The following is a 27240-nucleotide window of genomic DNA, read 5'->3' as shown; positions in this document are numbered from 1 at the left end:
ACTCTTCTAGGGCTGGCGTTTTCATGGGAGAGATGTGAAGAGAAAACATCAAATGGTGAAAGGAAATATGAGAAAAAGTAAAACAGGAAATGGAAGGGCAGAAAGCATCTGAGGTTGGGACCCCTGAGCTGAGAGGTAACTAATGAAGAGGGGCAGCCCAATGTCGACACAGAGTGGAGGTCTGAGGCAGAAGGAAAAGCACCTGCCAAGGGCTGGCTGTGAGGGCCCTGGGCCCTGGAGTGCACTGGGGAGGGTGGTCTGGGGAGGCAGAGGACAGTGGACCACACAGGCACAGCTTTGCAGACAGGCTAGGCTTCACAGACCCACCCCTGCACCAGCCCAGCTGTGTGTGCCAGACCAGTCACTGACCTGTTCTAAGAGCAGTTCCCTTTGTGTAGATGGAATTAACTGCTTGCCTGGGGGTTGGCGTGAGTCACAGGAGACAAGTGCAGATACACCACAGGCGTGGCACATGCTAGGCTCATGACATCCCACCCTACCGGTCCTGGGGCCCTGCATGGAGAAGAGAGCCTGGCAGAAGCAGGCAGGGGCTAGCACTCTGCATCTTCCTTTTACCTTGGCAATGATGTCCTCAAACTGGCCTTCTTTCTAGGCCTCTGTGGGGTGGCTCATCATGGTGAGGACAGCATTGTCATATTCCTCACACTTATCATACAAGAACATCAGCTTAGCCCAGAGATGCGCCCGCTCTGTGCCTCTCAGTACCTGGGGAAAGGTCACAGGCCAAGGGCTCGGGCTTGTGCCACGCATGCATGGACACAACAGCCAGAACCTCAAGGAGGGCTCGGCTACATTGGGGATGTTGACGTGGGACCAGAAGAGCTCCAGGTGCTCTGGCATCTTCTGTGGCTTCAATTTGCAGTAGAGGATGGCCAGCTCTGTGAACATGCCCACATGGGTCCTCTCCAGGCCCAGGGCTGCCTCCAGCAGTAGATCAGCTCCTCAAAGTAGCCCCGGTCCTGAAAGACCAATGTTGACACGCAGGGCAGGGGTGAAGCAAACCCGACAGCAGCCACCCACAGCCAAAGCCTATCCCATGACTGTCAGTGATTTCAAATAGGCCCATGTGAAGAAAACTTCTCAGGCTGTTGAATCATGTTACAATTTCCAATCTTTGGAAAGCAGCCCACCTCACTGCAATTGCCCAGTTTACTAAGTATTGCCCATTTTTATGAAAAGAAATACAAAAAAAAAAAAAAAAAAATGGGTAAACAGAGCCTGAAGATTGTTAGTTTTACCCCATCCTCTCTCTACAGCTCATTCCTTCTGCGACCCTGAAGCCAATTTGTCTTCAGCTCTACTTAGGACCCCCTGCTGCCTCACTACCCTCCCCCTACTCGTTCTCTTCCCTTCCAGCCTTGTTTAAATGCCTTGGCTGATAAGTTCAGCCAACCCCGCGAATCCAGCCCCAACTCCTTCTCATGCCCCCTTGACAGGACCGGCTCCCTGGTCACAGCTGCCCATCATGCCTGATGTGGAGAAGCGCCCACCCACAGATGGCCTCCCACCACTCAGGACTTCCTATCACAAGAGGGCACAAGACGCTGCCTGGCAGCGCCAAGCCCACACCTGAGAGGACTCCCTCAACTTCTCATGAAGTCTCCAACACTCCCTCCCATCTTCACCTCAGCTGATGACCTTGCTTCCTGGTTCGCTGAGAAAACTGAAGCTCTTAGAAGACAATCTCCATACCCACCTTTCTGCCACACTCTGTGCCACACATTCTGGCTACAGATACACTATGTGTGCTCCCAGCTCTGGAGCTCTCGGTCCTGACACCATCCGAGGCCACTGATCCAGCACTCTCCCTGTTCTCTCTTCTGCATTAACTTACCTCTCTACAGTCTGCCACCTGCAAACTTCCTTACTTCTCCCATCCTAAAACAACCTCTTCACCCCACGTACCCTACCTCGCCACCATCCCATTTCTCTACTCCCCTTTCCTGCAAAAACTCCTCAAAAGGAGTTCCCTCAGGCCCACCCAATTGGGCTTTGTACTGCTCCCATGACTCAAGGTCACCAGTGGCCACAACCCTCTGTCTTCCTGTCATCTGCCCTTCAGCAGCACCTGATGTGCTGACCACTCAGTTCCACTGGCTTCTGAGACTTCACTCACTCCTGATTTTTTTCTTACGTAAGTTCCTGGTTGCTCTTTCCCTTCTCAACCTGCTTATGTGGGAGGTCCCAGACTCAATCTCTGGCCTCTTCTTATCTGGCATCTTTATACATCATCGATATGGCAACAACTCCCCATTTTTCTGTCTCCCGCTGGGTTTCTTCTCCGAACACCAGACTCTATCTTTCCAACTGCCTGCTTGATACCTCTGAATATCCACCTGGCAGCTCATAGTATGTCCACAACAGGATTCCTGCTCTTCCTACGTTCAGTCTTCCCCATTTCCATTCAAGGTAACTCCATACATACTTCAAGCCAAAACAAATGGAGTCATCCTTGACTATTTTCTCTCATCCCACAATCAATCTGTTAAGGATTGAATTGCGCCTCCCCAAAATATGTATTTTAAATCCTAACCTTGATACTTGTGGCTGTAATCCCATTTGGGAATAGGGTTTTCTTTGTGATATTAATGAGGCCCAATCAGTGTAGTGTGTGTTTTAAGACAAACACTTTTGAGATATGAAAGAGCAGATTAGGCACAGAGAAGCAAGCAATGACAGTTGGGGAAGATAGATGCTATGCTACATGAGGACTGCCAAGGAGCTGAGGAGCAGAAGTTGGAAAGAGATAAGGACCTTCCTCCAGAAGAGAGAGAATCTTCCCTTAGAGCCAGTGCTCTGAATTTGGACTTTTAGCCTCCTAACTATAAGAAAATAAATTTCTGTTTGTTAAAGCCACCACTTGTGGTATTTCTGTTATAACAGCACTCAAGTTGGATGCACATTCAAAATAAAAAACCAAAACCATTGCTGTTGAGTCAATTCTGAGGACCCTATAAGACAGAGTAGAACAGCTCCCATAGGGTTCCCAAGGAGTGGCTGGTGGATTCGAACTGCTGACCTTTTAAGAAACCTCAGCTCTTAATCACTGCACTACCACGGCTCCATTCAAAATACACATCCTAAATTTGCCCATCTCTCACCTTGCATCACCACCTCCCTAGGCTGAGCCACCATCTCCTCTAGCCGAGATTGCTGTAATAGTGACCAGCCGCAAGTCATTCATAATGGCCTGGGGTCTGGCCCTCTTCCACTCACCCTCACTCTCAGACTCCAGCCTCAGGGGCTCCTTCCTTGGAGATTTTGCTCTGCTAATCCTTCCTGAAATATTCCTCCCTCAAATATTCACATGGTCAAGGCCCTCAATTTCTTCAAGTCTTTGCTCAAATGTCACCCTCTCAAGTAGTCCTGCTATACCTTGACCGCACCTTTATGAAATCCCACCCAACCCATCCACCCCAGCACTCCCACCCTCCCAAATCTGCTCTATTCCCCTCTGTAACTCATAACCTCAAACACACTACATGATTTACTCATTTATGCTGGTTTCTTGTCAGTCAACCTCGCTGAATGGAAATTCATCTGAATAGGGATGTTTGTTTTGTTCACTGATACAATTATCTAGAACAATGACCAGCACACAGTAGGTGTTTGGACATTTGCTGAACAAATGAAACTCTACCAGCCTCTGGACTACATTATTACTTTTCCTGCTTGTTTTGATTCATTTCTCAAATCTCTGTGTGTTAAGGGGGGGGCATTTGTCATTTAAAAGTCACCAAGTCTAGCTTTATACTGTGGGCATCAATGCATGCATTTCACAGGCTCACAGGTCCCCTGAGAAAGGCCACAGAGTCATGTGACTCACTGAGCCTCCTCCAGGCTACACTTCACCCAGGAAGGGGGCTGGGGCTGAGTTCCATGGGAACGGTAACAGAGCTAAGCAAAGTCCAACGGTCTGTCTTGACTAACCACACCTGGTAGGACCACACAGCTGCAGGAATCCCACAGGTGGAGGGCCAAGTCCCTAAACATGCTGATGTCTTTCAGATACTAAATAGCAAAGCGTTAACTACAATACAAACATGCAGTGCCCCTACCCTTCCAAAGGGGCCCCTCAGGGACACGCAAACTTTTTTTTTCTAAGGCTTTTAGTAATTCTACCTCCTTGGGGCTGCACACCACGGGAACTAGGGTTTGGACCCTAGCTCTGCCATGATTGGCCCAGTATTCTCAGCAACTTACCCAGGGATTCTCCCCAGTTTGCAAGCCATTGACTGCGCTTCTGCAGATGCACTGACCAGGAGCAGTCAGAGAATTTTCACAAACACAAAATACTAGCCAGCCATGAGGCCCAAGGTGCCTAAGAAGCCCATGTGAATTTCCCTTATAAACTGAATGCCTAGTGCATGAAAGAACTGTCCCCAAAGAGACAAAGCTCTGTATTTTTCACACTTATTTGCAGATGCAATACTGTGATTCATCACATACTCAGGGAATGACTGCCCCTTTGTTAAGAGCATTTCAGTGTCACTCATAACCTTCATTAGCAATAGTGTCTGGCCAGAGGCTAGTTACGTGGTAATAGTGGATCAGCTCCTCCAGCTCATCTGCATGGATGACTATGTGAAGACCACACAGTTGTGCAAGGTGGAACTCCTGCCCATCCATGCAGGCAAAGCACACCTAGGGGAAGCAAGGTCTGAGGGAGTGTCTTCAGGACAGGAAACACAGCACCACAACAGCGAGCTTACAGAGACACACCTGGAATGCAAAAACACCAGCATATGAGGCTGTTTTAAGTTGGCTTCTTGAACAAGTGGAATACTGTAAGATGAACATCATGAGACTTTGGAGAAAAAATAATGACATTTGTAATCTACAGGCCAAGGGGGTATTTGAAACCATGGAAAGAGGGAAGCTCATGAATTGCTTCGAAACCCTGTGATGTGGAGCTTTGTTTAGGTTACAGGAAAGTCATGCTGGAAGTTCAGGTTTGGGGGCTTGGAAAGGGTTTAGCAAAGCTCAAGAATAATTAAAATCGGAGAGAAAACAAGTGCAGCATATTTCACCTGAGTGCTGTTTACATGGGAGGAGTTTGCTTTAGTGTTTATTTTTTTAAAACTGTTTTTTCATTTTGTGCACTGTACTATATGTATGCTTAATGATAAAGTGTTTAAGAAGTGAAGAGCTGCTCTTTGCAGAATGATCCTGCTGCTCAAACCGACTAATGAGGTATCTTGGGCTGAACTGTTTCCGTGGATCTCACTGAACCAACCATGCACCACAAACACAGCTGGGCCACGAGCACTCCCCCTCCTCGCTTACCTTTTATATGCAATACATGCTTTCACTGTAGAGGAGGTGGAAAGCTCTGATAAAAGCAAATAATAAAATAATCCAGAGATAACTAATCATTGTTAACCGGAGGCATAATCTTTGCCCACTACAGTCTATGTGTGATTTATACATTAGCACCCTCACCAAATCCCCCTCTTGCATACTCACTCACACATGCAAATGGATTTACACTGTACATTCTACTTTACAACATATTTCTCACATTACATTGAAAACACCTTTCCCCATAAACCCACCTATTCATCTGAACACCCAGGTAGAGCTGCAGTGTGTATGCTATTTAACCAAGGCCCCAGAGTTCATGGGCGTAGGCTGATCCTAATCTTTTATCAAACCATGCTTCAGAGAGTCACTGAAGCTCAGGCTTTTGCACATCATCTTACAAACTCTCTTCCACTCTGTATTATCAGAGAGCCTCGATATTATGAGAGAGCCTCAAGACAATGCGCCCTACCGACTTCCCATGAAAGACCAATCATAGTCCTGTCCAGCATGTCAGGAACTTGGAAGTCATCCTGTCTTCACAACAAGAGAAAAACTGAAAATCAGCAACTCGTCTTAGTTTCATCAGACAGTTGAGGGCACAGAGCAAACTGTTGCCCTGAAAGCTGGAGAGACAGACAGACACAGAGAATCACTGCTTCTGGGGAGCAGAGACCATGGCCTGCAACAGGGCCCCACGTCAGACGGAACACTTAGTAACTGACTAATCGCTGGAGACTGAGCATGGACACGCCTGAATTAAAAACCTCTGGAGGCCCAGCCTTGGGGAGGGGAGAGTCCACACTTTTCTGAGTTTCATTTCCAGAAGCCCCACCAGGTTTTCCTTGTGAAGCTCAGAGAAAAAGTCCCTTCTGTCTCCCGCAGGGGGAGAGGAAAGTAACTGTAGGGTAATGCTATTCAGCTACATGCATCCCCTCCTAATGAAGCCAGTTTTGCTTTTCCCCGAAGCATGCTGGGGATGAATTTCGGATGGACTCAGGTTAAGGTACAAGGCCAGGAGTGGTGTGACTAGGCCAGTGGCAAAGGCTGAGGAACGCCTTAGCAACAGGAAGGAAACCATCTGGGCCTGGATGTGAAGGCCCTGGGAATGCTGACTGCCCAAGGATGTGGGAGAAAACCACTGAGCCTTAGTCCCAGCTGGAATGGTATATAAGCTTGTGTCACTTGCTAGGCAGTTGCAGAGTGCTAAACTGATCCAGCCACTGCCCTGGGCCACAGTCCCATAAGTTAGCTTCCCAATAAACCATAGTCATGATCGCTGATCCCAGAGTCTTTCTTCGGTCTCTTGGAGATGCGGCCGTTACACAACAGTAACCATTGTGAAATAGTGCTATGATCTCCTTGACTTTTGCCCACATGAGAAACTGCTTGACCAGAGCAGGTTCCTCTAGCCTTCCTGGTTTATATAAGAGGTGCAAGAAGCACTTGGAAAGGTCTCAGCCCAGGGACACAGGCTCACTAGGAGACTGAGACCTAATCCTAGGACTACAGAACACTTACCTTCCCCTGCGCCTTACACACGTCAGCATCAACAGAACCCTACAACTGAGGGCACCTCAGCTCCTCTTACCTGGTACATCATGTTTGGCATCCAACAAAAGACCAACAATGTCAACCCACACTAATGATGCTACTAATGAGGTAATATGACTTAAAACATGTTTGAAATTACAATCATAACACAGAAAGAGAACACATTTATATGCTAATAAAACAACTTCTGGTAGTGACTGGCCTGATATGGGGTTCCCCGTGTCTGCTTCCAACCATAAATGCTGGTTTATGAGGTTCTCTGAGCCATCTTGGAGAATTAAGAATGCTGACTGGACAAGATGTAGACCCCAAACTCATCCCATTTGACAGAAGAGTGTGGAGTACAGATAGACAGACAAGGAGACAATGCTTGTTGGATCAGCACTCTGCTGGGATGTTCTGTGGCTTACCTCCTTCCACATCTGTGTGCTGTTGGTCTTGCGGCTGCTGTCCACTGCTGCCTGATACTCACCCAGGTGGACCAAGGTGGAAGCCAGGCAAAGTTAGAAACACTGCTATACAGCAGCTTGGCACCGTTGCACATTCCCTCCTCATAACAGCGGTCTCCCACCTACAAAGAATTGGGTAGCTATATGAGACACTCTTTTTGACTTTGGTGAAAGTATACATAGCAAAAGATACACCATTCAATAATTTCTACATGTACAATTCAGTGACACTGATTATATTCTTCAAGTTGTGCAATCATTCTCATAATCTTTTTCCAACTATGCTACCACCATTAACTTAAACTCACTGCCCCCTAAGCTTCTCATCTAATCTTTTTAGTTGCTATTTGCCATTTGATCTCCCACAGATCATTCTTTAAAAGAGCATAATGCTCAACACAGACATACTTTACTAATTAAAATAAGCTAATTTTTAGTTCAAAGATGACTTCAGGGGATAGTTTCAGTTTAAGGTTTCAAGATTATCTGAGGGCAATATTTTTAGTGGTTCATCTAGCCTCAATGGCTTCAGAAAGTCTGGGTTCCATTGCGAATTTAAAATCTGTTCTGTATTTTTCCTCCTTTTGATCAGGATTCTTCTATAGAATTTTTTTTATCAAAACATTCAGTAATGGTCGCTGAGTACCATCCAGTTCTTCTGGTCTCTATGAGACACTCTTAAATGGAAAAACTTCACAGAATTGGTTTTAAGCTCCTTGATGGCAGAGCGGCATTTTTCTGTTTCTACAGGAGCTAAGTATTTCTAATTGCACCAGCAGCACAGGCTGCTGCAGGGGACCCGGGAGATGATATGCTCTTTGTTCAGCTTGGGGAATGGCCATCACCTGCCCACCCATGCCCTGACACTGCGCCCTCTCACAAGCTTGGCTATCATCTCCACATTGCACCCATTGGGCCTGAGGCCAAGGAGGTGTGCTCCCTCTGCTTTCAGGCCACCCCCCTCCTCCCACTATAAACTGCCACCTATGAGCCTGTGTTGGGCAGTAACCCCAGCCCTGTCTTGCTGTCATTTACAGATCTTCCTCGTTCCTTGGCAGTGTTAGCTTTCTTTGACTTCCTTTGCTGTGAAGACCTCACAACAGCTGGTTAACGCCATGGCCATGCCCTAAACCTTGTCAAAGAGCTGCCACCCCTTAAAATCCCTATCACAAATACCTACTCTCTACCTAGCTCCTCCTTTGCAGCTCGCTGCCTCTAGCATCCCAACTCCACCAGTCCATCAACTCTACCCCTCAGCACCCTCAGTCTGTGCCCAGCTTACTCCATGTCTATGTGACTCTGCATTCCCTCTCGACTCCTTTGGTTGGACTCCTGTGCTAAACCCCAGTGCTGCTTAAAGCCAATGCTCCACCTATTGCACACCTGTGGCTGGAGAGCTAAATACAGACAGCTGAACCCAAAAGTGCTCACCGGTCTTCCTTTAAATTCATGAGCACTAACCTTAAATGAAGGAGCCCTTGTGGCTCAGTGGTTAAGCGCTCAGCTGCTAACTGAAGTGTCAGCTGTTTAAACGCACAGCTGCTCCTTGGGCGAAAGGTGTGGCAGTTTGCTTCCATAAAGATTACAGATTTGGAAACCCTATGGGGCAGTTCTACCCTGTCATATAGGTTCACTAAGAGTTGGAATTGACTTCATGGCAATTTTGTTTTTTTTTTAATTTTAAATAAGCTCACAAAATTAGCAATCTTACAGACTTCCCGTCAACATGGTGCCATTGAAAGAAGCACCATGCCGTCCCTCCACAGCAAAGACCTGAAAAACTAAGTAAAACACAGACAAACATCATTCCTAGAACCTGAAGTGTCAAATGAAGAGCTAGAGAACTCAGCCAAGCACCGAATGGAATAAGAAACTGAGAGAGGCCAGAAAGTGAGGAGAGATACGTGCGGAGGGCCCCATTAGCTAACGCAGGATGAATCTACCATCTTGGACTCCTGTCGGAGATCAGCAGACAGGGAACATGGGAAAGCAGCTTTGCGGAACTCCCAGCAGGAGACAGAGCACCTGGTAACCAGTGATACACGCTTTCCCACCCAGCATTCTCTTCCCACTGCTCTACCTCTGAGCTTCCTGGCTGGCTGTGGTGGCTTGGCTGGCCAGGAAGTGCAGCATCCGTGCCACTTGGATTCGTGCCACCCACACTGTAGATCAGCGGGCAGGGAGTACAGGAAAGCAGCTTCATGAAGTTCCCAGCAAGGGACAGAGCACCCAGTAATGAGCAATATACGCTTTCCTAACTCCCTCCTTTCCCCCTCATTCTTCGGCCTCCTCTGCTTTCCACCAGCTGCAGTCTCTTGGCTGGGAGGCAACTGCTTTGGCCTCAGGCTGCCTGGATTCACCCTGTCCACACTGGCCAGGCCCCTGAGCTGATATTGCTTCTTTTCGTCTCTTTCGGTTTCTTCTGTGCCTCCTACCACCTCCCTCTCCTTTCTCTGTAACACCTGGCTCCATGTGCCATCTTTGCTTCTTCTTGAAGGGCTGTGAAGCCACGCTTGACTGGGGAACCACTCCCCTGGCCCGCGACATCATGCTGGTGGAATCCCTGGGGCTTTTTTTTCCCCTTGTTTTGCTTTGTTCTGTTCTGTTTGTTTGTTTTCTTTTTCTTTTTGCAGCTTGGGAGCCCTTTCTAGCTGGGCTGCACTGCACGGCTTAGGAGCCACTCCCCCAATCTGCACAGCTGTGTAGGTGGGATCCCTGGGGGCGTTTTTTCTTATTCTTTTTCTCTCTTTTTCCCTTTCTGTCTGTCTTCATTTCTCAGTTCTTGTCTCTCTACACTTACCTTTGTTTCCTGTCTCCTGAATACTCTTTTTTTTTTTTCCTGAATACCTGGTGCTCTAGCCAGGCTATGCTGCGCAGTTTGGGAGCCACTTCCCTGGTCTTAGCAGCCCCATTGGTGGGACTCTGGGACTCCTGGGGGCTTTTCTTTTCATTTTTTCCTTTCCAGATTTTTATCTAGTTTTTTTTTTTTTCCTTTTTCTTTTGCTTTTCTCCATTTTTTGGTTTCTCATCTCTCCAGTCCTATGGTAAGCTCCCTTAAGTGCTCTTTTTTTTCCCTCTCTTTGTTTGGTTGTTTGTTTTTGGCTCCTGTTTCTCTCTCCTCTTTCCCATACCCTTATTAGCTCCACACATCACAACCTCCCCTCTTTCCTGCCTACTTGTACCGTGCACTGAACATCACACCTCCAAGAAGCATAGGCATGGCCTACTGGAACCTAGCCAGCACTGATTTCTGGCTCACCCTGTCAGCCCTACTACGTGCCATAAACAACCCATCCCAGCCCCCTTCCTTCAGCTGGACCTGCCCTGCTGTGCCATAGCTGAATGACTGGCCGTGCCCATTGGACATGGAAATGAAAAGAATTGTGACTACAGATGAGCAAACAACAAAGAACACACAGCCCACCTGCTCAGACATAACCAAATAATACAAAAAAGCAGGACGAAACAAACAAATCTACAATCAAGAAATGAAGAAAATAACAAATGACTACTGAATGTCCTGAAGACAGCAGACAATATCAAACCATTTAAAAAAACAGGACAGGATTGGTCCCAACCCCCCGGTAGGTGTCAAATGAAATACTAGATGACTTTTACGTAGGAGAAAAGGTACTAGAACTACCTGACAGGGAATTCAAATTTCTGATATTCAGAGCAATCTAAGAGCTGAAGCAAAAAGCAGACAAAAATGAGGAAAAAATAGACGAATTTTTGGAAAAGGCAGACAAATTTATGGAAAGCACAGACAAAAAATGGAACAATTCAGGAAAGTAATACAAGAACAAAATGCCAAAATAAACCCATAACTAGAAATCATACAAAAATTACAAATCCAAAAGATAAACAGCAAGATTTCAGAAATCGTCAGTGTCAGTGTTATAGAAGGGCTGAGGAGCTCAGGTTTGAAATGATGGAAGACAGAATCAGGGAAATGGAAGGCAAACATTTGGATACAACTCTGTTTGAGGAAAAATCAGAAAAAAGAACGAAGAAAAATGAAGAAACCCTGAGGATTATGTGGGATACAATCAAAACCAAAAATTTCCAAGTGATCGGAGTTCCAGGACAGGGAGAGAAAATGGAAAACACAGAGAGGATCATTGAAGAATTGCTGACAGAAAACTTCCTTAATATCATGAATGATGAAAAGCTGACCATCCAAGAAGCTCAACGAACTCCATATGGGATAGATCCCAAAAGAAAAACACCAAGGCATATTATAATCACACTAGCTACAACCAAAGACAAAGAAAAAATCCTGTGAGAAGCTCGAGAAAAACAAAAAGTCACATACAGAGAAGAAACAGTAAGACTAAACTCTGATTACTCGGCAGAAACCACGCAGGCCAAGAAGGCAATGGGGTGACATATGAAACCTTGAAAGAAAAAAATTCCAACCAAGAATAATATAGCCTACAAAACTTTTGTTTAAATATGATGGTGAAATTAGGACATTTCCAGATAAACAGAAATTAAGAGACTATGTAAAAATCAAACCAAACCTACCAGAATTATTAAAGGGAGTTCTTTGGCCTGAGAACAAACAACATCAAACCACAGCCTCAATCTAGGATACAAAACTGTACCAGCCAGATACCAACCTAGGAAATGAACTCTCAAGGACTATCCAAAACCAAAACAATTGTAACAAGGAACCAGAGAGGTTAATCCGTAAATGTTCACAATGTCAGAACAATAAAAGAGAAAATAAACGGTATAGGTATAGACCTTTCTAATGGAGAGGAAGGCAAGGTGATACCAAAGAATAATAGACTGGTTCAAACCTAGAAAGATAACAGTAAATTTCAAGGTAACCACAAAGAAAGTTAACAAACATACTCATCAAAATAAAGAAAAACATAAAGTCTCAATAAAAACAAAAGAAATGAAAAAGAAATCCACAAACAAAAGGAACTCAGCACAGGAGAGTAGGAAGAACAAAGAAAACAGTAGCACCACAAAAAAAAGCACTACAAAATGACAGCAATAAACTCAACGATAAAGAACAACAATGGATCTGTGAAGCATCTCACAACATCGATACATCTGGAGGACATTATGCTGAGTGAAATAAGTCAATCACAAAAGGACAAATATTGCATGAAACCACTACTGTAAAAACTCATGAAAAGGTTTACATACAAAAAGAAGCAATATTTGTTGGTGACGAGGGACGAGAGGGGTGGGGATGGAAAAAGTTTAATAGACAAAAGATAAGCAGTAACTTTGGTGAGAGGTAAGACAGTACACAATATTGGGGAAGCCAGCACAACCTGTACAAGGCAAGGCCACAGTAGCTCCACAGACTCATCCAAACTCCCTGAGGAACCAAACTGCTTGGCCGGGGGCTGTGAGAACCGTGGTCTCAGGGAACATCTAGCTCAATTGGTACAACAGAGTTTATAAAGAATATGTTCTACATTCTACTTTGGTGAGTAGTGTCTGGGGTCTTAACAGCCTGTGAGTGGCCACTGGTTTCTTCCGTGGTCTCAGCCCTTCGGGAGGAAAGAAGAATGAAGAAAACTAAAGACACAAGCGAACTAGATGGTGCCTGGCTACCATCACTGACTGCTCTGACAGGGATCACAATAGAGGGTCCCCAACAAAGCTGCAGAAAAATGTAGAACAAAATTCTAACTCAGAAAGAAAGGCCAGACTTGCTGGCCTGAGACTGGAGAAACGCTCAGAGTATGGCTCCTGGACACCCTTTCAGCTCAGTAATGAGGCCCCTCCTGACACTCACTCTTCGGCTAAAGACTGAACAGGTCCATGGAACAAAACAAAACTAAAGGGGCGCACCAGCCCTGGGGTAGGGACTGGAAGGCAGGAGGGAACAGGAAAGCTAGTAATAGGGAATCCAGGGTTGAGAAGGAAGACTGCTGAGATGTCATAGGGTTGTTAACCAATGTTATACACTAGTGTGTGTACTGTTTGATGAGAAACTAGTTTGTTCTGTAAACCTTCATCTAAAGTTAAAAACGCACACACGCACACACACGTATATATATAAATATAAAACAAAACTAGCAATCTTACTTCCTTAATTTGTACACTCTCTTGATGAACTATTTCATATCTTCTCTCCTCAAATCCAGTAATGCCTCAAGTGGATTACCCGGCTTCCCATTTCCTGAGAGTCAGAGAAACCTTTCCACAGCACCATGGCCATGTCTGTCCCCTCCCTGTGTCTGTGGCCTACATGCCTCACCTTCTCTCTCACTATGGATGAGGGGCTCTGCTAGAGCAACTAACCCCACTCCTCTTTACCTGCTCAAGGACAGTGTTCCAGCAACCCCTCTGCCTCAGTTCCTCGCTCTGTACTAAATCATTCCCATGAGCTTAGGAACCATCACTATTTCTCCCATCTTAAACAAAAGAAAAAAAAAAAAAGTAGGATTTGTTTAAATCCTACTCATCCTGACCTCAACTTTATTTCTATCCTTTCCTTTAGAGCAACTTTTCTCAAAAGTGGTGCCCAAATGTCTACCAGAGCTGTCCTCAGTCTCTTGCATCCCCTCTGGAACCCACTCCAGTCAGCTCTTGTCCCTGACTCTCCATTTGCCTGAACACTTTCATTGTTGATTGTCCTGCTTCAGCCACCACAATTCCTCTTCACTGCTCCCCCAGCACACCACATCCACTCCCTCAGGCCCCCTGCACTCGCTGTTCTAAGTTCTCCTCCCCTAGAGGGATGCAGACTCAACCCCCCTTCACAGACACCTTCCTCAGCCACCCTGCCTAAAACTGCAAAGCCCACCTTCATGCTCACTGCCTAACATGTCTCACCACCCCCATTCCCTGCTGCATTTTTCTTCTTTAAACTTACCACTTCACATGCTATACATTTTTTGAATGGACTTTTCAAACCCTCCATAAGGGCAGAAATTCGATCAGTATTTTCACTCCTGTGCCCACAGCCCCTACCCTGGCACAGAGCAGATGCTCAATATAGGTTTGTTGGATGAATGGGTAAATGAAGGACTGTATCAAAGGGTATGACCATTTAAGACTCTAGTTACACCAATTTAAAGGAAATACAGGGAAAACACTCGTCTGTCAGTTTGTCCTACTGTGGTGGCTTGCCTGTTTGTGTGATGCTGGAAGCTACGCCACTGGTATTCAAATGCCAGCAGGGTCACCCATGGTGGACAGGTTTCAGTGGAGCTTCCATACTAAGGCAGACTAGGAAGAAGGACCTGGCAGTCTACTTCTGAAAAAACTGGCCAATGAAAACCTTATGAGTAGCTGTGGAACACTGTCTGATATAGTGCTGGAAAATGAGCCCCTCAGGTAGGAAAAGGCACTCAAAATATGACTGGAGAAGAGCTGCCTCTTCAACGTGGAGTCAAGCTTTCAGGACCTTCATTTGCTGATGTGGCATGACTCAAAATGAGAAGAAACAGCTGCAAATATCCCCTAAAAACTGGAATGTACAAAGTATGAATCTAGGAAAATTATAAGTCATCAAAAATGAAATGGAATGCATAAAAATTGATATCCTAGGCATTAGTGAGGTGAAATGGACTGGTATTGGTCATTTTAAATTGGACAACCATATGGTCTATTATGGAATTGAAGAGGAATGGCATTGCATTCGTCATCAAAAAGAATATTTCCAGATCTATCCTGAAGTACAATGCTGTCAGTGATAGGATAATATCCATATGCCTATAAGGAAGACCAGTTAATACAATTATTGTTCAAATTTTTGAACCAACCACTAAGGTCAAAGATGAAGAAACTGATGATTTTTACTAATCTCTGCAGTCTGAAATTGATCAAACATGCAATCAGGGTGCATTAATAACTACTGGTGATTGGAATGCGAAAGTTAGAAACAAAGAAGGATCAGTAATTGGAAAATATGGCCTGGGTGATAGAAATGATGCCAGAGATGCCATGATAGAATTTTGCAAGATCAATAACTTCTTCATCGCAAATACCTTTTTCAACAACATAAACAGCAACTATACACGTGGACCTCACAAGATGGAACACACAGGAATCAAGTCATCTATGTCTCTGGAAAGAGATAATGCAAAAGCTCAATTATCATCAGTCAGAACAAGGCCAGAGGCTGACGGCAGAGCAAACCATCAATTGCTCACACATAAGTTCGAGCTGAAGTTAAAGAAGTTACAGCAAGTCCACCTGAATTTAGAGACCATCTCAAGAACAGATTTGATGCACTGAACACTAATGACTGAAGACCAGATGAGTTGTGGAATGACATCAAGGACATCATACATGAAGAAAGCAAGAAGTCATTAAAAAGGAAAGAAAAAAAAAAAAGACCAAAATGGATGTCAGAAGAGACTATGAAACTTGCTCTTGAACATAGAGTAGCTGAAGCAACAGGAAGAAATGATCACATAAAAGAGCTGAAGGGAAGATTTCAAAAGGCAGCTTGAGAAGACACAGTAAAGAATTACAATGAAATGTGCGAGGACCTAGAGTTAGGAAACCAAAAGGGAAAAACATGCTTGGCATTTCTTGAGCTGAAAGAACTGAAGAAAAATTTAAGCCTCAAGTTGCAATTTTGAAGGATTTTACAGGGAAAATATTGAACAATGTAGGAAGCATCATAAGAAGGTGGCAGGAATACACAGAGTTACTGTACCAAAAAGAACTGGCTGATGTTCAACCATTTCAGGAGGAAGCATATGATCAAGAACCGACAGTACTGAAGGAAGAAGTCTAAGCTGCACTGAAGGAATTGGCGAATTGATGGAATACCAATGGAGATGTTTCGACAAATGGATGCAGCTCTGTAGGTGCTCACTGGTCCATGCCAAGAAATCTGGAAGACAGCTGCCTGGCCAACCAGCTGGAAGAGATCCATATTTGTGCCCATTCCAAAGAAAGGTGATCCAACAGAATGCATAAATTATCAAACAATATCATTAACATCACACTCAAGTAAAATTTTTCTGAAGATAATTCAAAAGTGGTTGCAGCAGTATATAGACAGAGAACTGCCAGAAATTCAAGCTGAATTCAGAAGAGGATGTGGAACAAGAGATACCACTGCTGATGTCAGATGGATCTTGGCTGAAAGGAGAGAATGCCAGATAAGATGTTTACCTATGTTTTACTGACTATGCAAAGGCATCAGACTGTGTGGATCATAACGAATTATGGATAACGTTGCAAAGAATGCGGATCCTGGAACACTTAATTGCGCTCATGAGGAACCAAGAGGCAGTTGTTCGAACAGAATGAGGGGATACTGCATGGTTTAAAGTCAGGAAGGGTGTCTGTCAAGGTTGTATCTTTCACCATACCTATTCAATCTGTATGATGAGCAAATGATCCGAGAAGCTGGACTATATGTAGAAGAACGGGGCATCAGGACTGGAGGAAGACTCATTAACAACCTGTGATATGCAGATGACACAGCCCTGCTTGCTGAAAGTGAAGAAGACTTGAAGCACTTACTGATGAAGATCAAAGACCACTGTCTTCAGTGTGGATTACACCTCAACATAAAGAAAACAAAAATCCCACAACGAGACCAATAAGCAACATCATGATAAATGGAGAAAAGACTGAAGTTGTTTCAAGGATTTCATTTTACTTGGATCCACAATCAACACCCATGGAAGGAGCAGTCAAGAAAAACAACGTATTGCATAGGGCAAATCTGCCGCAAAAGACCTCTTTAAGGTATTAAAAAAGCAAGATGCCACCTTGAGGACTAAGGTCCACCTGACCCAAGCCATGGTATTTTCAATTGCTTCATATGCATGTGAAAGCTGAACAATGAATAAGGAAGACTGAAGAAGAATTGACACCTTTGAATTATGGTATTGATGAAGAATATCGAACATACCATGGACTCCCAGAAGAAGAAACAAATCTGTCTTGGAAGAAGTACAGCCAGAACGTTCATTAGAAGCAAGGATGGCGAGGCTTTGTCTCAAGTACTTGGACATGTTATTGGAAGGCACCAGTCCCTGGAGAAGGACATCATGCTTGGTAAAGTAGAGGGTCATCGAAAAAGAGGAAGACCCTCAATGAGATGGACTGAGACAGTGGCTGCAACAATGGGCTCAAGGATAACAATTGTTGAGGATGGTGCAGGACTGGGCAGTGTTTCATTCTGTTGTACATGGAGTCACTGTGAGTCAGAGTCGACTGGACAGCACCTAGCAACATCAACAAAGAAGAAAAACATCATGAAGTACAGTCAACAGAAGCCAGACTCTGGGAAATCAACAAACCAGATGTAATTTCTTCAACCAAAAAATGGCAAGGAAAAAAAGAGAGAGAGAGAGAACTGAGAGATTAAAGAGACAGATTAACCAACTGCACTGACTAGGCTAAACTTGGAGATCCCAATTCAAACAAATTGCTAAAAAATTTTAGGAAAATCAAGGAAACATGAGCACTGGCAGATTTGATATTAAGGACTTATTGATTTAGAGGATATGTTGATAGTATTGAAGTTAAGTTTAAAAGGGTGACTATATCAACATTTAGAGACCACAGAATATTTAAAGATGAAATAGGAAAAAAGTATTCCTGTTAAATACTTCTTTGTTTTCTTGGAAAACAAGAAGCTTCTGTGTCTGGGGGGTGTGGGGTTATAAGGGTTGTATCTTCTGGGGTTTATCTGAGATGTTTAAAAGCCATTCTTAGCCTCTGGGCCATACACAAATAGGCTGGGTCTGGCCCACTGGCTGAAGTTCACAGATTCCAGTTTTAGACCCTTCCTGTGGAAAGCGGGGAGCTCACCTGGCCATGAGCCCTGAACCAAAAGGTGAAAGCTAGACCACGTCTGTGCCCAGGGCCAACACTGTGTGGAATATGATGCTTTATATCCTGCAGCTCCTCTGGTTCTTTACTCAACAAATGATCTGGCAGAATTCTGTAACTAATTCAGACGATGATTTTTGGCAAGATTTTGTTTTCTAAAACTTTTATTAATTCTCTGATTATAAAGGTAATTTTAAAAAGTTACATGGCCTTTGATTTAAAAAAGAACTCTGAAAACACAGGTGAGTAAAAGGGAAATAATACCTCCAATTCCAAATCGTAGCATTGCTGTTTTCTCCTAGGCATATATATATATATTATATGGTGCATGCAGTTTTTCACTTTGAACTTACTTTGAAAGGCTTTTCTGTCATGAACAAGGCTATAAATACTTGTAATGGCTGTATTACATTCCATTGACAGATGTTATTTAATTACTGTTTTTTGCTGGACACTGACTTGCAATTTTTTTTTTTAGCATAAATCATGCTGCAATGATTAACTAATTATATGCAAATGTATCTGAATCTTTTCTACTTCCTTGGGATAGATTTTTACATCTAGATTTACTAGGTCAAAGATTAGGTATACTAAAACTCTATACATATATTTAAAATTTCTATGCATTTAATAAACTGATACTTTCTGCTTTCCTCCATTGCTTATAAGCTTAAAAACTCCTTCCTCAAAGATTCAAATATTGAAAATTTTTTTTATTAAAAAATGAAACTCACATTTTACCTTTAATTCTTTCATGTATCTAGGACTTTATTTTGTGCTCAGAATTACCTGATGAACTTTTAATCCCTTTCAAACACTAACCTAACTTCTAAAAATTTATTGGAACCTATTTGGAAATAAATAATCCAAAATCAACTTTTGATGTTATTCATCCCAATGACAGGCGTGCATTCTTTCATGAGGAGTGCTCTGGCACCTTCTGTAGTTATAATACATTTCTTGATTTCTCATCTCTTGCTATCATTTCTTTGAGGGTTAACATCTGACCTGTAGGCCAGACTTTAAAATTATTCAGATCTTTCTGTTTTTAATGCTTTTTTCATTAAGATTTATTTGAACATTTTTGTTTATTCCTATCCAAAAAGGAATGTTGTTTTTTTTCCATTATATTGTCTAATTATTGCAGACATGTGGGAAAGCTATTTATTTTCAATACATATCTTTTATTTAGCCAGCTTATTAATTCTGTTGGAGCCCTGGTGGCACAGTGTTAATTCTAAGCTAACCATTTAATTTTGTTTTCTTGTGATAAACATTTAGAACACCTGCATATAAGTTTTGATATCTCCTTTTCCAGGAGAATTATTCTGATGTGTATAACTCCAAGGGTCTTAATTTTCATATCAGTAAAACAGGAATGATAATATTGGTTATCCTTCATGGAATGTGGTTAGGCATGAACTTAGTGAAAGCAACGCTAAAGGTGTAAGTTACTTAATGTGTTATGTGACTTGGTTCTCACCATGCCAAATCTGCTTCACTCCACAGAGTGCTCCTTGGTCTAAACTCAAGAGCAACAGCTGACAGTCCTCCACAGGCACGGCCTACCTGCTGGATGTGGGCATTGATGGGTCCATTAATGCAATCTTCCAGCTCAGAGAGATGGCTGGTTTGAGCCAGGGCAAACATAAGTTCAGTATCTACAGAGGATTCTCGGCCAGTTTTCCTGGCCATCTGTAGGAACTTAACTAGATCTTCCCAATTGTCTAAAGACAGAAAACACAAACAGGTCAACCCTCAGCCACATTTAAGTAGGAGGCTCAATTCCTTCCTATTCTGTCCTCAGCCGAGATACTTTTATTCTCCCTTCCATGTTTGACAGAGCTCTCAGTCTCCAGCAAATGTCTAGGTCTTAGACTATGCCCAGCTAAGCAGAGCTCCCATTCCAGCTAGGAGAAGGGGAAGGGGCAGAACCATATGTGAGCTGTCCTTGGGGACTAAAACCTCTATGTCACCAAGCAAAGACTTCACCAGGGGACAGGATGCTTATTCTAGCCATTGGAAAGGTCAGTGACACACCATTAAGAAACTCCCCAGGAAACTCTGGGTCTAAGACACTGACCTTAAAGTTTTTATGACAGTGATACCTATTGTTCTAAAACTGGCTAGTCTTGTAAAAGAGGGCAACAGTCAACTGAAGAGCTAGTGCCATCAACAGTGTAAGATTTAGAACAGGTGCATCTTTATCTGAGACTCTTTCTGAAAACTTTAATTGAGCTGTGTCCTGTGATATCTCGGGGTGCAGAATTCATAAAAAAAAAAAAAAAAACCAAACCCACTGCCGTAGAGTCCATTCCGACTCATGTAGAATTCATAGATTCCTAGGAAATCTACCTTCCTTCCTTGGCTAGGCTTCCCACCAGTGAGAAGTAGAGCCCCATGGAGAGGACATTCACTTACTGCTCTTGTTAGCTGCCTGGACAACTTCCAGGTAAGAGGAAGGGTCGTCAGCTCTGACACAAGAGTTGATGGCTTCCTTCACCAAGTCTTTCTGGAGCTGGGTTTGGGCTAGCTGACTCCACACATCAGGCTCATTATACCTCTCTGCAGAGTCATATGCTCTGTCTAGGTTTCCAATGTGCTTGATGAGGACCTCGAAGTTCCAAGGGGACTCTCATTCTTTGCAGCATCTAATTAGCTCCAATGAGTAGAGAAACTTTTGTCTAGTTCTATGTTCTGCCTCAAGCTGCATGGCCATTTCAATTTCTTGGATGTAAATGGAGGTGGGGGGAGGGTTAAGGGCCGCTGCACAGGCAGGGAGGCCAGACAGAGGAGAGAGACACTCCGAAGAGGCATAAAAAATGAGACCAGGAGCAGGGCATGGCAATTGCTGCCTGATCTTGGTTGGGGGGGGTGAGACAGAGTGACTGGGCATATAGACGGTAAGCAGTTTCACACATGAGCTGCTATGGGGAAGAGGCTGCTCATCAGGCAGAAACAGGCTTACAGGGCACCCAAGGGCTTGGCTGCAGTGCTTGCCATTACCATGTGGGAGGGGAAGTAGAAGTAACAGCAGCTGCCCCCACTTGATAGTGTGGTCTGGTCTCAGAGCAAGGTCAGGGCCCATGTGTGAGCAGAAAAGAAGGACTTGTAGGCCAGAGATTTCACAAAAAGCTATGGAAAAATGGTAAAGGAAGAGGCAAGGAATTAAAGAATACTGGAGGAGAGCAATTCATGTGATAGATCATGTAGTTTACAATGGATTTGGAGATAAAACCAGAAAAGACTGGCAGACTGGGAGGAAAGGGATGAGGAACAAGGAAAAAACGTTCTTGGTGAGGCTGAGGCAGGGAGGGCTAGAAGAATTACTCTGGGCGCTCAATCTCAGATAATCAACTGCTCTTGCTAATGAGGTGGGGTCGGCTACTGTGGTATGGGGAGTTGAAGTAGCCCGGTAGTGAAAGGCTATCATCACAAGGGGTTAGTGTGTGAAAGCCTCTGAAAGTCAAGCAACTAAGTCACCAGGGCTGACTGCACCACCTCGCTTCAGGTACCCAAGTCCAGGAGAGTGTTGGAGAACTATTGGGAAATGGTGGGTAATGCCAGACGGAAGGCAATCCAACAGAGAAGGCCAAGACAAAGAGTGAAGAAGCTGAGAAGATGGGTCTTTGGTGAGCAGCAGAGAACAGCACAAGAATCTGAGATGCACTAGACAACCAAGCGTCAGAGAATTTCAGCAAAGACAAGGACGCGAGGGAGCATGTGCAGCCTGGCAGAGGGCCACAGAGTCAACGCAACTATATAGAGCAGCCCACCTGGACTGCTGAGGCGTTCACGTCAAACTTGGAGAAGATGATGAAGGCCTCCTCATATAGGGCACTGCCGATGGCAATGCTCACGATGTCTGGGGCATCGTAATTGTTCAGGTGGTTGATGTAGTCCATGACTCGTGTGTGGTCTGACTTCATGGCAGCCAGGATCAGCAGGTTCTGGAGATTCCTGAGGAGAGGTGGCAGTCAGTGCACCATCACAGCTCTGTGATACCTATTTTCCTGAATTGTGCCTTTATCATTTATGGTTCTTGGTGATTCCTTATAGTCTTACCACATTTATTGTATCCCTAAGATACATAGTAAGGAGCCCTGGTGCAATGGTTAAGCACTTGGCTGGTAATCAAAAGGTTGGCAGTTCGAACCCACCCAGTGGATCTGCAGGAGAAAGACCTGGTGATCCGCTTCTGTAAAGCTTACATCCTAGAAAACCCTATGAGGCAGTTCTACTCTGTGATATGGGGTTGCCATGGGTTAAAACTGACTAAAGAGCACCCAACAACAACCAAGCAATGTAGTTAGTTTTGAATGTTTTTGAACTTTCCTTTTGAATTATATTAGATGCATTCTTGAAAAACTTGCTTTCTTTTCCCCTACTCAAAAATGTGAAAAATCATTGTAATCCACCATATTAAGAATCTAAAGAAGAAAAACTACACGATCTTATCAATTAATTCAGAAAAAGCATTTGGCAAAATTCAACACCCACTAGTGATAAAAAACTCTCAGGAAACTAGAAATAGAAGGAAACTTCCTAAACCTGATAAAGGACATCTATACAAAAACCCCAGTAACAACATATTCAATGGTGAAAAACCGAATACTCTTCCCCGAAGATCAGGAACAAGACAACGATGCTGGCTCTTGCTACTTCTACTCAACATTGTACTTGAGAGTCTAGCCAGGGCAATTAGCCAAGAAAAAGAAAAAAAAAATGTATAGTTTGGAAAGGAAAAAATAAAACTGTTCATATTTGCAGGCAACATGATTGTCTATACAGAAAATCCCAATGAGTCAATTAAAATTAATTCCTAGGATAAGCAATAACAAGGTCACAGGATGCAAGGTCACCATACCAGAATCAATTGTGTTTCCATATATTAGCAATGTACAATTAAAAACAAAACAAAAATCTATTTACAATAACTCCAAAAATGAAACTTAGGTATAAATCTAATTAAAGATGTCCATGATCCATATACTGAAATCTATAAAATGCTGATGAAAGAAATCAAAGATCTAAGTAGAGAGACATACCATGTTTAAAGACTGGGACTCAACATAATAAAAATGTCAGTTTTCCCTAAATTTGTCTATAGATTTCATGTAATTCCAATCAACATCCCAGCAGATTTTCTTGTAGATAGACAAGCTAATTCTAAAATTGATATGGAAAGGCAAAGGAATTAGAATAGCTAAAACAATTCTGAAAAAGAATAAAGTTGGAGGAATCACACTACCTGATTTTAAGACTTGCTCTTAAGTTATAATCAAGACAGTGTGGTATTATTGAAGAGATAAACATTAAAAAACAAAATTCATGTAAATATGTCCAACTGATTTTTGACAAAGGTGCAAAAGCAATTCAATGTGGGAGAGGATAATATTGTCAAATAATAATACTGGAACAATTGGACATTCACATGCAAAAAAATGAACCTCAACCTAAACTTCATACCGTATATAAAAACTATTTTAAAAAATCATAAATCTAAATGTAAAGTATAAAACTATAAAACATTTAGAAGTAAAAAGGCAAAAATCTTCATGACATGGGATTAAGGAGTTTTTTTGAGACGTAACACCAAAAACACAATCCATAAAATAAAAAAAATTATGAATTGGATTTTAACAAAATTAAAACTTTTGCCCTGCAAATGATACTGCTAAGAGAATGAAAAGAGAAGCTAAAACTGGGAAAAATAAGTGCAAATCACATTTCCAACAAAGGACTTGTATCTAGGATATATAAAGAGCTCCCAAAACTCAAGTGTAAAAAGAAAAACAACCCAACTAAAAACCAAGCAAAAGATGTGAACAGATACCTCACTGAAGAAGATCTATAGATGACAAATAAACGCATGAAAAGCTGTTCAACATCATTAGCTATTAAGATAATGCAAATTAAAACCATGATGACATACCACTATACGATTATTAGAATGGCTAAACTAAAAAATACTGGTAAAAATAAAAAATACCAGTAATACTAAGTGCTGGTAAAGACAAGGAGAAACATAAACTCTCCTACACTGCAATGTATGATACAGCCATTCTGAAAAACAACAGTTTGGCAGTTTCTTAAACAGTTAAACATACACATATCATATACAATCTGACTCCTGGGAATGTTCACACAAAAGCCTGGACACAAATGTTTACAGGAGCTCTCTATTCATAATGGAGCCCTGGTGGCGCAGTGGTTAACAACTTGGCTATTAACCAAAAGGTTGGCAGTTTGAATCCACCAGCTGCTCCTTGGAAACGCTATGGGGCAATTCTATTCTGTCCTATAGGGTCGCTATGAGTTGGAATCAACTAGGATAGTAATGGGTTTGTTTTTTTGGTTTTTCTATTTATAATCAACCAAACAGAAAACAACACAAATGTCCTCCAGTGGATGAATGGCTTAACACACTGTGGTACATTTACATAATGAAATACTATTCAGCAATAAAAAAGAACAAATTATTGATACACACAATTTGGATAAATCTCAAAAGCATTATGCTGAGTGAAAGAAGCCGGTCTCAAAAGATTACATACTTAATGATTCCATTTAAGATGTTAAAAAAAAAAAATACTTGCATTTTCGGTGAAGGTTTACACAGCAGTTTAGGTTCCCATTCAACAATTTCTATACAAGTTGTTCAGTGACATTGATTACATTCTTTACAATACATGAACATTTTCAATATTCCTGTTCTGGCTGTTCTGTTTCCATTAATCTAGTTTCCCTGCTCCTTTACATTCTCATCTTTGTTTTCAAGTAATTGTTGACCGTTTGGTCTCATATAGGTGATTTTTTAAAGTAGCACAGAACTTACGGATGATATTCATTATTTTTGAGCCAATTCCTTATTTAGCTACAAGGTGACCTCCAGACTTAGTTTCCGTTCAAGGTTTTGAAGAGTATCTCAGGGTAACAGTCTCGGGGAGTCCTTCAGTGTCAACCAGCCCAGTTGTTCTGTTTTTTTTTTTTTTTTTAATAGGAATTTGAGGTTCTGTTCCACATTTTTCTCCCATTCTATCAGGGTCCATCTATTGTGGCCCTGAATAGAATGATGGGTAGTGGTAGCCAGGCACGAACTAGTTCTGGTCTCAGGGTAGATGCCGCTGTTGTTCATGTAGATTATTTGTCCTGTAGACGAGTTTTTTCTTTTAGTCTTTGGCTTCCTTTTTTCTCTTTTGCTCTGGATGAGTAGAGACCAAGCTGCTCACAAGCTTTTAAGACCCCAGACACTACTCACCAAAATAGAAGGTAGAACTTTATGAACTATATTATGCCAGCTGACCAAGATGTCCCACAAGACTATGATCCTAATCCTTCAAACCCAGAAATCCAGTCCCGAGAGGTGTTTGGTTATGTCTAAGAACTACCTGTAACTGTGCCCCCTGTGTGCTTTATTATAAATAGGAAAATATGTGCATACAGCCACATAGATGCATACACCTATATATACACACATGTATACACACCTATACACATACACACCTACATACATACATATATATAAACCTGCACATGAATTTTCTGGTTGTTTTTGCTGTTGTTTCAAAATTATATACGTCGCAGCAATTATCAAGAGGCACTTTTTAGTGACATCATTTACCTTTGTCAAGCTATGTACACTTCACCCTCATCTAATGTTAACTTTCCCATCATGAAAAATAACAAGTGTCTACTTTACTATCTAGAGAGTGAATTCTCTCTCCCCTCCATGGTAACTGCTAATGAACATTAGTTTCTGTGTATTTGCTTGTTCATGTCATTTCATAAAAGTGAGAACATACAACATTCTTGTGTGTGTGTGTGTGTGTGTGTGTGTGTGTGACTGACTTTTTTTGCTCAACATAATGTCCTCCAGGTTTATCCATGTTCCAAAATATTCTGGGAACTTATTTTTCTTTATCGCCGAGTAGTATTCCATTGTACGTATGTACGTTTTACTTGTCCATTTATCCGTTGATGGGCACTTAGGTTGTTTCCATCTTTTGCTATTGTGAAGAGTGCTGCAAAGAACGTAGGTGTGCATACGTCTGTTCATGTCACTTCTATTAGATCCCTAGGGCATATACTTAGGAGTGGAATTGCAGGGTCATATGGCAGCTCTACCTCTAGGTTTTTCAGGAATCACCATACTGTTTTCCACAGCAGCAGTACCATTTTGCATCCCCACCAGCAGAGGATGAGGGTTTCAGTTTCTCCAAAACTTGTTATTTACTTTTTTTTTTTTTAGCCAGCCTTTTTTTTTTTTTAAGTGGGAATGAAATCGTATCTCATTTTAGTTTTGATTTGCATTTCTCTGATAGCTAAGGATGTTGAGCATCTTTTTATGTCTCTGTTGGCCACTTAAATATCCTCTTTGGTAAAGTGTTTATTCATGTCTACTGCCCAGTTGTTTTTTTTATTGTGCTTTAAGTGAAAGTTTACAAATCAAGTCAGTGTCTCAGACAAAAATTTATATACACCTTGCTATATACTCCTAATTACTCTCTGACTAATGAGACACACACTCCTTCCCTCCACTCTCTTTTAGTGTCCAGTCAGCCTGCTTCTGACCCCCTCTGCCCTCTCATCTCCCCTCCAGACAGGAGATGCCAACATAGTCTCATGTGTCTACTCGATCCAAGAAGCTCATTCTTCACTCCGTTGTCCAGTTTTTCATTGGGTTGTCTTTTTGTTGTTAATTTGTGTAAGTTTTCTAAATATTTTAGATATTAGACTTTACAAGACATTTTTTAAAATTTTTATTGTGCTTTAAGTGAAAGTTTACAAATCAAGTCATTCCCTCACAGTAAAATTTATACATATCTTGCTATATACTAATTGCTCTCCCCCTAAGACAGTACACTCATTCCCTCCACTCTCTCTTTTCTAGTCCATTTGGCCAGCTTCTGATCCCCTTCACCCTCCCATCTCCCCTTCAGACAGGAGATGCCAATATAGTCTCTTGTGTCTACTTGATCCAAGAAGCTCCCTCTTCATCAGTACTATTTTCTATCCCATTGTCCAGTCCAGCTCCTGTCTGAAGAGTTGGCTTTGGGAATGGTTCCTGTCTTGGGCTAACAGAACGTCTGGGGACCATGACCTCTGGGGTCCTTCCAGTCTCAGTCAGACCATT

At 42.7% G+C, this 27240-nt stretch overlaps 1 protein-coding gene across 1 annotated transcript in view; it reads right to left on the bottom strand.

Moving 5' to 3' along the window:
- The window catches only part of CLTCL1 (clathrin heavy chain like 1), a gene marked incomplete at its 5' end in the record, with an annotated part of 165335 nt that overhangs the window by 11206 nt on the left and 126889 nt on the right, over positions 1-27240 (bottom strand). The window contains 9 exon segments of the mRNA XM_049865479.1: positions 328-726; positions 814-953; positions 956-980; positions 4558-4665; positions 7287-7375; positions 7378-7447; positions 19674-19831; positions 20526-20718; positions 21881-22064. Of these exon segments, the coding sequence (XP_049721436.1) occupies positions 328-726; positions 814-953; positions 956-980; positions 4558-4665; positions 7287-7375; positions 7378-7447; positions 19674-19831; positions 20526-20718; positions 21881-22064 (1366 nt within the window).

Source organism: Elephas maximus, chromosome 22, assembly GCF_024166365.1.
Source record: "Elephas maximus indicus isolate mEleMax1 chromosome 22, mEleMax1 primary haplotype, whole genome shotgun sequence".
NCBI classification, from domain to species: domain Eukaryota; kingdom Metazoa; phylum Chordata; class Mammalia; order Proboscidea; family Elephantidae; genus Elephas; species Elephas maximus.
Note: the sequence above shows the minus strand (reverse complement) of the source record. Positions and strands in the feature narration are given on the sequence as shown.